At 45.8% G+C, this 13,801-nt stretch overlaps 1 protein-coding gene across 4 annotated transcripts in view; it reads left to right on the top strand.

Annotated features, from left to right (window-relative positions):
- Positions 1 to 12,704, top strand: part of lrp8 (low density lipoprotein receptor-related protein 8, apolipoprotein e receptor) — a 501,836-nt gene extending 489,132 nt beyond the window's left edge. Inside the window, exons 17-19 of one of the 4 annotated variants that reach the window (XM_045687838.1) lie at positions 4,669 to 4,737; positions 8,968 to 9,140; positions 10,889 to 12,704. In XM_045687838.1, the coding sequence (XP_045543794.1) occupies positions 4,669 to 4,737; positions 8,968 to 9,140; positions 10,889 to 10,927 (281 nt within the window). In that variant the 3' untranslated portion in view covers positions 10,928 to 12,704. Of the gene's footprint in view, positions 1 to 4,668; positions 4,738 to 8,949 lie in introns of all 4 variants that reach the window. The other 3 variants (XM_045687837.1, XM_045687836.1, XM_045687835.1) reach the window with 3 other exon arrangements.
- Positions 12,705 to 13,801: the final 1,097 nt, after the last annotated feature.

Raw genomic sequence — 13,801 nt, 5'->3', positions numbered from 1 at the left:
TGACAGACAGTAGGAGTGTCTAATGACAGACAGTAGGAGTGTGTAATGACAGACAGTGTGAGTATGTAATGACAGACAGTGTGAGTATGTAATGACAGACAGTGTGAGTGTCTAATGACAGACAGTGTGAGTGTGTAATGACAGACAGTGTGAGTGTGTAATGACAGACAGTGTGAGTGTCTAATGACAGACAGTGTGAGTGTCTAATGACAGACAGTGTGCGTGTGTAATGACAGACAGTGTGAGTGTGGTGATTTGGTTGGGTCTAATTGTGTTGCTGTCCTGGTGTTCTGTGGGGTCTGTTTGTGTTTGTGAAGAGAGCCCCAGGACCAACTTGCTTAGGGGACTCTTCTCCAGGTTCATTTCTCTGTAGGTGATGGCTTTGTTATGGAAGGTTTGGGAATTGCTTCCTTTTAGGTGGTTGTAGAATTTAACGTCTCTTTTCTGGATTTTGATAATTAACTGCCTAATTCTGCTCTGCGTGCATTATTTGGTGTTTTACGTTGTACATTGAGGATATTTTTTTTCGAATATCCTTCTCTCTCTCTCTCTTTTTTTCTCTTTCTCTCTCTCTCTCTCTCTCTCTCTCTCTCTCTCTCTCTCTCTCTCTCTCTCTCTCTCTCTCTCTCTCTCTCTCTCTCTCTCTCTCTCTCTCTCTCTCTCTCTCTCTCTAGGACTTGCTCCCTTTTTGTTTTGTTGTCCTCTCAATCAAGCATCAAAACAACAATGAAAATGTCATAAATAATACTTACATTTAAAGTGTTTATTTTAAATGATTAAGTTGTGTTTCCAAGGCCATCTGTTTTAGGACAGAAAAGACAGTTCTGATTATAGTTGTAACAATATAAAACGTGTATGCTGGAAGCTTTTTCAGATCGGTGTGCTTGACAGACAAAGAATAGCAGCAGAATAGATAAACCACTGTACTCACACACGCTTCTCTGCAATGTAGTGGAAATCAATGATTCAACTTATAGCACTTTCATCTGTCTCTTTCAGCTTGCTCTAAATAAAGACAGCAAATCACACTGGATGAAGACACTCACAGCTATATACACTGCTCAAAAAAATAAAGGGAACACTTAAACAACACAATGTAACTCCAAGTCAATCACACTTCTGTGAAATCAAACTGTCCACTTAGGAAGCAACACTGATTGACAATAAATTGCACATGCCGTTGTGCAAATGGAATAGACAACAGGTGGAAATTATAGGCAATTAGCAAGACACCCCCAATAAAGGAGTGGTTCTGCAGGTGGTGACCACAGACCACTTCTCAGTTCCTATGCTTCCTGGCTGATGTTTTGGTCACTTTTGAATGCTGGCGGTGCTTTCACTCTAGTGGTAGCATGAGACGGAGTCTACAACCCACACAAGTGGCTCAGGTAGTGCAGGTCATCCAGAATGGCACATCAATGCGAGCTGTGGCAAGAAGGTTTGCTGTGTCTGTCAGCGTAGTTTCCAGAGCATGGAGTCGCTACCAGGAGACAGGCCAGTACATCAGGAGACATGGAGGAGGCCGTAGGAGGGCAACAACCCAGCAGCAGGACCGCTACCTCCGCCTTTGTGCAAGGAGGAGCAGGAGGAGCACTGCCAGAGCCCTGCAAAATGACCTCCAGCAGGCCACAAATGTGCATGTGTCTGCTCAAACGGTCAGAAACAGACTCCATGAGGGTGGTATGAGGGCCCGACGTCCACAGGTGGGGGTTGTGCTTACAGCCCAACACCGTGCAGGACGTTTGGCATTTGCCAGAGAACACCAAGATTGGCAAATTCTCCACTGGTGCCCTGTGCTCTTCACAGATGAAGCAGGTTCACACTGAGCACGTGACAGACGTGACAGAGTCTGGAGACGCCGTGGAGAACGTTCTGCTGCCTGCAACATCCTCCAGCATGACCGGTTTGGCGGTGGGTCAGTCATGGTGTGGGGTGGCATTTCTTTGGGGGCCGCACAGCCCTCCATGTGCTCGCCAGAGGTAGCCTGACTGCCATTAGGTACCGAGATGAGATCCTCAGACCCCTTGTGAGACCATATGCTGGTGCGGTTGGCCCTGGGTTCCTACTAATGCAAGACAATGCTAGACCTCATGTGGCTGGAGTGTGTCAGCAGTTCCTGCAAGAGGAAGGCATTGATGCTATGGACTGGCCCGCCCATTCCCCAGACCTGAATCCAATTGAGCACATCTGGGACATCATGTCTCGCTCCATCCACCAACACCACGTTGCACCACAGACTGTCCAGGAGTTGGCGGATGCTTTAGTCCAGGTCTGGGAGGAGATCCCTCAGGAGACCATCCGCCACCTCATCAGGAGCATGCCCAGGCGTTGTAGGGAGGTCATACAGGCACGTGGAGGCCACACACACTACTGAGCCTCATTTTGACTTGTTTTAAGGACATTACATCAAAGTTGGATCAGCCTGTAGTGTGGTTTTCCACTTTAATTTTGAGTGTGACTCCAAATCCAGACCTCCATGGGTTGATAAATTGGATTTCCATTGATTATTTTTGTGTGATTTTGTTGTCAGCACATTCAACTATGTAAAGAAAAAGTATTTCATAAGATTATTTCATTCATTCAGATCTAGGATGTTTTATTTTAGTGTTCCCTTTATTTTTTTGAGCAGTATAGATAATATATATATATATATATATATATATATATATATATATATATATATATATATAGAAAACAGACAGTGTAGTTGTTTTCCACCACTATGGTAAAGCACCCAGTACTCTCCCATAAAAGATCCTGGGGGGGGGGTCGGACACGACAAGAGCCCTGTTCTGATTTCCCGAACCCACCGGCTGTGGGTGTTATTCCGAGATGGGGAACAATGCACATCGGTGGGTTTTCCAACATTAGCTGTTACACGTGCTGCATTACGCTTTGCACGGCAGTGCGGAAAAAGAGCAGGCACTGCAACTAAAAGATGAAAGCAAACAGTGGATAGTGGGATAGCTCACACACACACACACACACACACACACACACACACACACACACAGAAACTAAACCTGCAGGTTGAGGTTCAGAGACAGTCAGAATGGATCAAGTGAATGTTCTGTGTACAACAGTAAAACCCCTCCCTTATAATAATACCCCATAATGAAATGCACTCCCTCTTCAGCCCTTTCAGTTCTCCTCATTCCACAGTTCCTACCTCCAGTGCCTCAGGCGCCAGTTCTTTCATAACATGTTTAATAAGATTTGATTAATCCCCTTTTGGAGTCTTAGTGCCTATTGGACGTCAGTCATGCTTTGTGACCATTACAGTTAATCCACTTTCGCTGAGTAAGACTGTAGCAGGCTCACTCACCAGCTGAGTGTCCAAATCAAATCAAATTGTATTTGTCACATGCTTGGTAAACAACAGGTGTAGACTAACAGTGAAATGCTTACTGACGGGCCCTTTCCAACAATGCGGAGACAAGCATAGAAAAAATTATGTGAAAAATAATAGTGTGTGTAAGTGCCTGTGATGTGTGTGTGTGTGTGTGTGTGTGTGTATGTGTGTGTGTGTACGTGTGCGTGTGTGTGTGTGATAAAGTTTGGTCATTGATGATCTGATCTTGTGGAGGCTAACAGAATGCTACCATTGTGATCTGCTCTGTTAATCTCCAAGGCTAGGTTCCATTATATCGGGATAATTACAGTGTTGCTAATGGCCCAACAACCCTAATGGGGAGATGAGGCTGGATTTATCCTGGGAAAGGCTGAGCACAACACAAACCTGGGTTGGAGGTGAATGGGAGACAATGAAGGAAGGGGGAGACGAGACAGTGGAACAAGGAACCATTAGACAAGACACAGGAGAGAGGGAGGGAATAATGGAGGGAGAGGGAGGGCACGGCCTCTAGCAGAGAGAATGGAAGGAGGAAGGAGGGCACGGCCTCTAGCAGAGAGAATGGAAGGAGGAAGGCGGGCACGGCCTCTAGCAGAGAGAATGGAAGGAGGAAGGAGGGCACGGCCTCTAGCAGAGAGAATGGAAGGAGGAAGGAGGGCACGGCCTCTAGCAGAGAGAATGGAAGGAGGAAGGAGGGCACGGCCTCTAGCAGAGAGAATGGCAGGAGGAAGGAGGGCACGGCCTCTAGCAGAGAGAATGGCAGGAGGAAGGAGAGGTGTTTAAAGGCCCAATGCATTTTTTTTCTCAATATCAAATAATTTCTGGGTATTAAATAAGTAATGATAAAAAAATGACTACAATAGCTTCTTAGCAAAGAGCAATTTCTCAAGCTAGAATTTTGATAGGACTGTCTGGGAATAGTCTGAGTGAGGGGCCTAATTGGACGAGTTTAATGGGAGGGATTGTAACCTGAAGACTAGCTGTTATTGGCAGAGAGGTTTAAAACTCTCTTTGTTATTGGTCTATTAACTTATATCGCCTGGTGATGTTGCCAGGCAGGCTAAAACTCCATCCCACCAAAACAGCTCTTACACTGAAACAGCATTATCGTTTTCACAATTTCACAATTTTGTGGAAATATATATACAACACAGGAAAATTACGTTTTGGACTGCAGTGGGCCTTTAACTGTGTCTCACTTTCTTCTTAACACTTTGTTTTTCTCTTTATTCTTTTTGTCATTCTGCTCGCTCTCTCTCTCTCTCTCTCCCCCCCTCTCTTTCTCTTTTCCTCCCCCCCCTCTCTCTCTCTCTCAGCTGGGAATGACCACTTCCTCCTGGGTAACAACATAACAGTGGCGGTCCTGGGTATAGTGATTCCTATAGGTGAGTACCAGTCTACTGTATCATATGATGCCTGTCTGCTTCTCCCTGCTTCTCTGTCTGTCTCTGCTTCTGTCTTGGTCTCCCCTGCACATGACGTTGCCTGGTCTGGAAGATGTGAGTGTGAAAGTGTGTTTTGGGTGTATGTGTGTAATGTGTGACAGGAATGTACAAATAACTGCCAAAATAAAGGAAACATTTGAGTAAATGAGGGACCCAAAGTATTTTGAAAGCAGGTGCTTCTACACAGGTGTGGTTCCTGGCTTAATTAAGCAATTACAGTTTTTTACAATCGCTAGGACCCATTTCTCAATATTTAGGTCACTTTTTCAAAACTCTTCACACAGTTCTCCTAACCAACTTTCAGCTTGGCACAGCAGTTAATTTCACATCCAAAATGCACTAAAACTACGAAAACACTTCTTACTTGTCTCAAATCAACTCATTCTTCCATAACACTAGCAAAGGTTGTCACCGAACAAGCACACGTTGTCACTCATAAAACAATGACCCCCGTGGGAATCAAACCCACAACCCTGGCGTTGCACACACCATGCTCTACCAACTGAGCCACAGGGAAGCTGGCTCATCCACATCACATTTTATGTCATCTTGGGCAATACACCTAGGAAAGAAACTTTAGGCATGCCTGATCCATCCCTGGTAATCTTCTGCAGATATGTCCAGGCATCCGGCATTCAATGCGTCCAGGAGGGACATTTGATCATGTGGATGGTGGTCATAAACCTACCACCTCCATAAGGAAAACAATTCCTCTATGGGGTTGAGGAATGGAGAGTAAGGTGGGAGGAAAAGTGACACCATCCTGGGATGGGCTGCAAACTACTCTGTGACCGCACGGTACTGGTGAAATGCCACATTGTCCCATACAATTACAAACGTTGGCCTATTTCGCCTCACTGCAACCCTTTCCTCACCTGGCACAACCCTTCCATAGAGGTCATCCAGGAATGAAATGTGACGCTCTGTGTTGTATGGCCCAGTTAGTGGTTTGTGTAACAGCAATCCATCAGAGGATACTGCTGCCCACATTGTGATGTTGGCACCCCTCTGGCCCGGGACATCCACTGTGGCTCTTTTCCCAACCACATTCCTTCCTCACCGCCGTGTTTTGGCCAAGTTGAAACCAGCCTCATCCACAAAGATGAATATGTGGGGTGTTTTCCTGGCTTCAATCTCCATGACTCTCTAAAATAAATCCACAAGGCAACATAAGAGTCAGGGTATTACGGTAGTTTACATTATACCTAAAACCATGCCGCAGTGTGCCTCTGCCCTGTTTGGTTTTGTCCAAAACCAGTTGTGTATTTTATAGTCATCTGACCTGGACATATTGGTTCCTGAGTTGCTTGACTCGTTCAGAGTTCCTCTCAAAGGGGACAGTGTACAACTGCTTCATCCTGACTTGATGTTGTTTCAGGACTCTAGAAATAGTTGATATGCTTACATTGTGAATATTTCCAAATGTAATGTGGTCTGCCAACACTGTCCCGAAACTCTGTGAGTTTTATGCCATTGTTTCTGATGACCCTATCAACGATTGCAGTTTCCTGCACAGCAGTGAAAATCCTACCTCTCCCGCCTGTAGGAGGTAACTGTTGGGTCTTAAGCAGAAATACAAAAACAATTACAATTACACACAAGTAGGTTTGGAGGCTTTGCTCAATTTACTTTTGTAATGTGCAGTTCAGGCAGATGCCCTTGCAGAATGCACATCTTACCTGTTGTTTTGCCGGAACTTTCTCACAATGCCACTGTTGAGCGTTGCAGATTTGGCTGCACTCTCAGACCAGCCTCTCTCATTGATAGACCATGATTTATTACATGGTCTATCAAGCCCTAATCTCATCTGAGACTACAGCTATTGATCTTCCTCCCAGTCTTCTTCCACCACGCGTACGTACTCCTCTCCCTCTCCCAGCCACTCTTCTTCCTCTGTCAGCCACTTCTCTATCTCTGGCTGGGTCCATGTCTACATTACAGTACAGCATTATTCCTAAGATGTCCCCTTTTGTATAGATGGTAATGTAATTGAAAGACTAACATCTGGGTAGGTGTTCAGCTACAATGGGAATCAGCTGTGGTTGGTGTAATTGTTTTAATAGTATTTAATCTTTTAGATTTGGAATATATTTCAATACGGTATTACTGTAGAAATGTAGCAAATGTATGTCTTATTCAATTTTGTGTTATTTTAGGTTTTGAAGTTTAACAGTTTTGAAAAGAGTATGTCAACATGTGCAAATTGGCCTGTAGGTACATAGAGTTTTGGTGGTGGTTGTGTCTGTGTGAACACATAGGCCTGTCAGTTGTAAAAACATTACTGTAAATTTAGAACAAGAGCTCATCAAAATAACATCAAGGATTAAACCCCCCTTAAGTCAGATTTGCATATTACCCATGTTATCACATATTACAGGATATAGACCTTAAGATCGCCAACTCTGATACAGCTCTATAATGTCTGAATTGACTGGCGATCGGCATAATGTGTAAATGACCTTGCTCTAGCATACATTCTGTCTATAATTGAGTCTTTAAAATGAGATATCCCTAACCCCGGCCCATTAAAGACATCCTACTATGTCTCCCACCCACCCCCTCCTCCCTTCCCACCCTCCGTTCCCCCTTTCATATCTCTCAATGGTTCATTTGATAGTTAATATTCTCCCCCACTCCTCTCTCCATCATTCCCCCTTTCATACAGTACATGGACAAAAATATGTGGACACATTCCAAAATCATGGACATTAATATGGAGTTGGTTCCCCCTTTGCTGCTATAACAGCCTCCACTCTTCTGGGAAGGCTTTCCACTAGATGTTGGAACATTGCTGCGGGGACTTGTTTCCATTCAGCTACAAGATCATTAGTCAGGTCGGGCACTGATGTTGGGTGATTAAGTTTGGCTCGCAGTCTGCGTTCCAATTCATCCCAAAGGTGTTCGATGGGGTTGAGGTCAGGGTTCTACGCAGGCCAGTCAATTTCTTCTACACCGATCTTGACAAACCATTTCTATATGCACCTCGCTATGTGCATGCTGAAACAGGAAAGGGCCTTCTCCAAACTGTTGCCACAAAGTTGGACGCAACCAAGGACAGACGATTTTTACGTGCTTCAGCACTTGGCTGTCCCGTTCTTGTGCTACCTACCACTTCGCGGCTGAGCCGTTGTTGCTCCTAGATGTTTCCACTTCACAATAACAGCACTTACAGTTGACCGGGACAGAAATTTGACAAACGGACTTGTTGGAAAGTTGGCATCCTAAGACAGTGCCACGTTGAAAGTCACTGAACTCTTCAGTCAGGCCATTCTACTGCCAATGTTTGTCTATGGAGATTGCATGGCTGTGTGCTCGATTTTATACAGCTGTCCGCAACGAGTGTGGCTGAAATAGCCAAATCTCCTAATTTGAGGATGTCCACATACTTTTGGCCATACAGTGTATCTCTCAATGGTTATTTCCATGGTTAATTCTTCCTCGATATTGCTGGAGATCTTTAGATCCAAGCTATTTGGAGAGGAAAGCCTGATTGAGAACATCTTAATTGAGTGTTTACATAAGAACACAGGGATTTCTGGGGGTTCAGGCCCTTAATCATAGAGGAGTCTCCAGTGCCCCCCACAATAGACCAATTAGTCTGGGTCTTCCATGGGAATACCACCACTCCACGTCTGATGGGGGAAATTAGGACTGGGAACGCCAGCCAAAGCTGAGAGGAGAAGCCAGACATATCCCCTCCTCCCCAGCCCCCATTCTTTTTCCTGGAATACCACTATACCCAGCTATGTATTGAATGTGTGTGTAGGCTGCATTATGCGCGCGTGTGACATGTGCCATGCATGAGTGTGTGTGGCTATGTGTGTGTGGACTTGGGATTGGGTGTGCTTGCTTCTGTGTACATTTACATGGGTGTATTTGTGTGTATGTGTGTTTTAAAGAGAGTGTGTGTGTGTGTGTGTGTGTGTGTGTGTGTGTGTGTGTGTGTGTGTGTGTGTGTGTGTGTGTGTGTGTGTGTGTGTGTGTGTGTGTGTGTGTGTGTGTGTGTGTGTGTGTATTCATTGCCGTTTGCTATGTGTGGTGATACTAGGATGTGTTTGTATGCTAAAGCACCGCTCTGTCTCCCCTGGCTGTGTTAACGCTCCCGCCTTGTGTGTGTGTGTGCGTGTGTGTCGCTGTGTTTCATACATGCAGTTCCTATCCTTGCCACAGTGGTCATCGGCATGCTCTGCACCGCCGGATACCTGGTCTGGTGTAACTGGCGCCGGAAGAACACCAAGAGTATGAACTTCGACAACCCTGTCTACCGTAAGACCACGGAGGACGACGATGACGAGATTCACATCGGTCGAACTGGAGAGTCTATCGGCCACACCTACCCCGCTGTGAGTGGCAGCGTCCACCAGCCATTCCTAGCCCTGCCCCTGGGGGGCGGGATCACAGACAGCAACTCCCATTGGTACTCGGGGGTGCCCATGCATCCCACCGGCAAATAAGATGAGAAGGGGTGGGACTTGGAGATTGAGAGAGGGTTGGAGTGTGTGGGGGTGGGAGAGTCTCCAAGACAGGGACAGGCTTACATCCTCTCACACACACACACACACACACACACACACACACACACACACACACACACACACACACACACACACACACACACACACACACACACACACACACACACACACTTAAGTCACAAAATCATTCCAAAAACTTCCTTGGTCAAACACAGACATTGATGTTGAGCCCTTCATCACCACATTATCTTCACCTTCATTCATCATATAGTCTATTGGGTCTCTATCCATCTCCACATTCCTTCATTCATCATATAGTCTATTGGGTCTCTATCCATCTCCACATTCCTTCAGTCATCATGTAGTCTATTGGGTCTCTATCCATCTCCACATTCCGTGTTTTGACAGTGTGTGTCACTGTGTTGTCGTTGTGCGTTAGGGAGGCACAGCGCCCTGGGTTGTAGCTTTACTCTCTCCTCTATGAAGACTTAGTGAAGGGAGCATCAAACCTGCTCCTTCCCCTTTGGAGTGTAAATTAGGCAAAAGGGGAACAGTAACCAGAACAGAAACAGCACCTTAGATGACGGGACAATCTTTAATCATATTCATTTATTCCTGATTATTCTTGTTTTTAATGATATATTTCTCTGCATGAGTGTTTTGTTTTTCTAGCGGTGTACTTGTAAGGTATCTTAAACAGAGATCTGCTGGTAAACATGAACAAGACAGAGGTGGGAGGGGTTAGCGCTGGGATCAGTTTGCATGGTGACACGCATTGCTGTCGTGGCGTGGAAGAGACAGCGGGAGAGAGGGGTGGGACTCTGGCTGCATGATAGGTTACACACACACACCTGGTATGCTACAGTGCTGTGCTGAGAGGTCATGTTGAATACCACCTCCACCTTAGAGTGGGTAGTGGGGGAGGAAACAAGCTTCCACCTGGGCTTTTCCTCGTCTCCTCTCTTCTCTTCTCCTCTCTCCTCTCCTCGCTTCTCCTCTCCTATCTCCTCTTCTCCTCTCCTCTCTTCTCTTTCCTCTCCTCGCTTCTCCTCTCCTCTCTTCTCCTTTCTTGTTTTCTCCTATCTCCTCTTTTCCTTTCCTGTTTTCTCCTCTCTTCTCTTCTCCTTTTCTCATCTCCCCTCTCTTCTCCTCTCTTCTCTTCTACTCTTACCCTCCCTCTCCTCTCCCCTCTCCTACTCTCTTCTCTTTTCTTCTCTCCTCCCTCCCCTCTCCTCCCCTCTTCTTCTCTCCTCTCTCCTCCTCTCTCCTCCTCTCCTCTCTTCATGGTGTTTCAGTCAGATAGAGACATCAGAATGTCCCGAGGTGGATCTCTGTAAGCCCTTGCAGCTCTCCTCACATCACTGCCAAATCAGTGTGCTGAGGATAGAGTGATGAGAGGAGGAGGAGTGGGATCTGCGTTAAGGAGAGCTTCTCTCTTGCTCTGTCTCTATGTTGCTCTTTCTCTCACTTTTAGTTCTCTCCCTCTGTCTTTTCTGCTCTTTATCTTTCTGGTCCTCTCTGTCTCAGTCTCCCTTTCAGCTCTCCTTCAAACACACACAGACACACAGACACACAGACAAACTCTGTGGTAACGTTGTTTTATCTGCTCCCTGCAGCGTGTGGCGCTCAGTCTGGAGGATGACGGATTCCCCTGAGGGGCACGCCGTGTCTCCGCCCCGTCCCTCCGTCCCTCCATATCCCAGGGGGACCACACTGCAGAGGAGGGGGGCACAGAGAGAGAGAGAGTGAGAGAGAGCCTGCTCATACAGTAACCTAACCCCCCAAGGACGGGGGGGGGGGTATATTTTACTTATAGGTGTACCCCCCAACTTGTGTCTCTAAAACACATCCTCTCTCTCTCTTACACCTAACTGTATTGTCCTACTACTTTACTACTAGTTACTACTGCGCTGTCCTCTGCTCTTCTGTTAGCCCCTCGTTAGTTAGGTAGTTCCTGGAGTTAGATGTCGTGCTGAATGCTACTGTCTGTCTTACTGATGACTAACCTCATTGCCCATCAGTGCACATGTAAATAGAGGCTGGTTCTCCCTGGGTAGACTACTGTACTGAGCCAGCAACAGGGGAATGGCCAGCTGTATTTAATGATTATTTTGTTTTGACTTTATTTATTGTTTGTGTTTGCTGGTGAAAATATGATCGGGCCAGGCCTGTGTCACTGAGGATAGGCTACGCATGGCTAGAGCGAAGTGGAATGGGTGTAGGGATGGGGGTATTGGGGGGGCCGGGCCAGAGGGCAGCGCCACAGGAAAAAGCAGTAGGGCAGAACTCGGGTGAGGGAGGATTATGGGTAATCCGCACTGCTGGAACCCAGACGTACACAAAAGTGACTAGATAATGACCAGGGGGAAGGGTCGGGGTGGGATGGGGGTCAGAGGACATTTTTAAACTAGGAAGATTTAGTGGTACACATTCCCTGCTGTTGGTCTCCGTGTCTGTGTGAGCAGAGATGTTTTCTCTCTAACTTTGGAAGACGTTTTAGGGACTCTGTAGAAGAGGGTTCAATGTCCCACTACTGATTTAAATGGAAGGAAAATGACAACCCAATGAAGAAACAGAACTGAGCACTGGATTTGTGTTAGATTGCCGGCCAGAATCACAGTTTATGAGTTGAATACAGTTGTATATCAGTTAGGGTATCCACTAGCTTCCACTACCATTTCCTGTCTGGTTAGTTCCCATACTTACGTCTTCCATACTGAGGATATATTTCAGTATATTTCAGTTCTCAGTGTAATAAGGAGTGGCTAGACTACTATAAACGGAAGCAAGATATATTTTACTAGAGAAGACATCCATTGTTGGGTTTGCAGAATCAGTCTGGGTGTGGTACACTGGATTGTTTGGGGACCATCATCCATGCAATAGCATTCTGTCTTCCATGACATTAGAACCTGCCTAGCAACAGGTGATATCATCAGGGAGGGGACCTCTGCACCAGCACAGTTATGGGACTGAAGGAAACAATTTATTGTGATTCTGTCATAGGTTCATAATAAGCGAATAGGTACAGTGGATAGTTTTGAGGTTGTACATTTATGCTCTGCTACTTAACAAACAAACTTGACTATTTTCTTCTATAGCACTGGATATGAAGGCCCAATTGAGAGACATGGCTGTCTAAGCTCTTTCTGTAAGCAAGACTTCACTAGAGCTGTTTAGTTGTCTTCCTGCTGGTAGTCAGTACACTGTCAAGGATTCATATGAGAACCTGCTAACTGAAGGTACTGACTTCAACTACTCCATCTTATTTCTGTAAGAAAGCAGAGGCTTTTGGGAAGGCAGTGGGACACATGCTAGTGCATGCATTCACACAGAGACACAGACATACACACACAGAAACAAACACACAGAGACACAGATATACACACATAGAAACACAGAAACACACACACAGAGACACAGACATACACACACAGAAACACACATACAGAGACACAGATAAACACACACAGAAACACACACACAGAGACACAGACATACACTCACAGAAACACACACACAGAGACACAGACATACACACACAGAAACACAGAAACACACACACAGAGACACAGATATACACTCACAGAAACACACACACAGAGACACAGACATACACACACAGAAACACACACGCAGAGACACAGACATACACACACACAGAAACACACACACGGAGACACAGACATACACACACACACATACACACACACACAGAGACATACACACACAGAGACACAGACATACACACACAGAGACATACACACACAGAGACACAGACATACACTCACAGAAACACACACGCAGAGACACAGACATACACACACAGAAACACAGAAACACACACACAGAGACACAGATATACACTCACAGAAACACACACACAGAGACACAGACATACACACACAGAAACACACACGCAGAGACACAGACATACACACACAGAAACACAGAAACACACACACAGAGACACAGATATACACTCACAGAAACACACACACAGAGACACAGACATACACACACAGAAACACACACGCAGAGACACAGACATACACACACAGAAACACACACGCAGAGACACAGACATACACACACAGAAACACAGAAACACACACACAGAGACACAGATATACACTCACAGAAACACACACAGAAACACACACACACAGAGACACAGACATACACACACAGAAACACACACACGGAGACACATACACACACACACACACACACACACAGAAACACACACACAGAGACATGAAACACACACAGAAAGACACAGACATACACATACAGAAACACACAGACACAGACATACACACACAGAGACACACACACACACACACACACACACACAGAGAGAGAAACACACTTACATACACAATTTGGCAGGCAGGCTACTTTTGTGGTGCTCGCGGCAGCTCGCTCAGTGGTTGATTGGCTGATTTATGATAGCTATACATCATGGCTCTCCTCCCTTCAATGGAAATGCTTGTTTCCAGGTGATGACAGGAGGATGAGCGAGAGAG

Source organism: Salmo salar, chromosome ssa10, assembly GCF_905237065.1.
Source record: "Salmo salar chromosome ssa10, Ssal_v3.1, whole genome shotgun sequence".
Taxonomy (NCBI): domain Eukaryota; kingdom Metazoa; phylum Chordata; class Actinopteri; order Salmoniformes; family Salmonidae; genus Salmo; species Salmo salar.
This window is presented reverse-complemented; position numbering and strand designations above follow the sequence as displayed.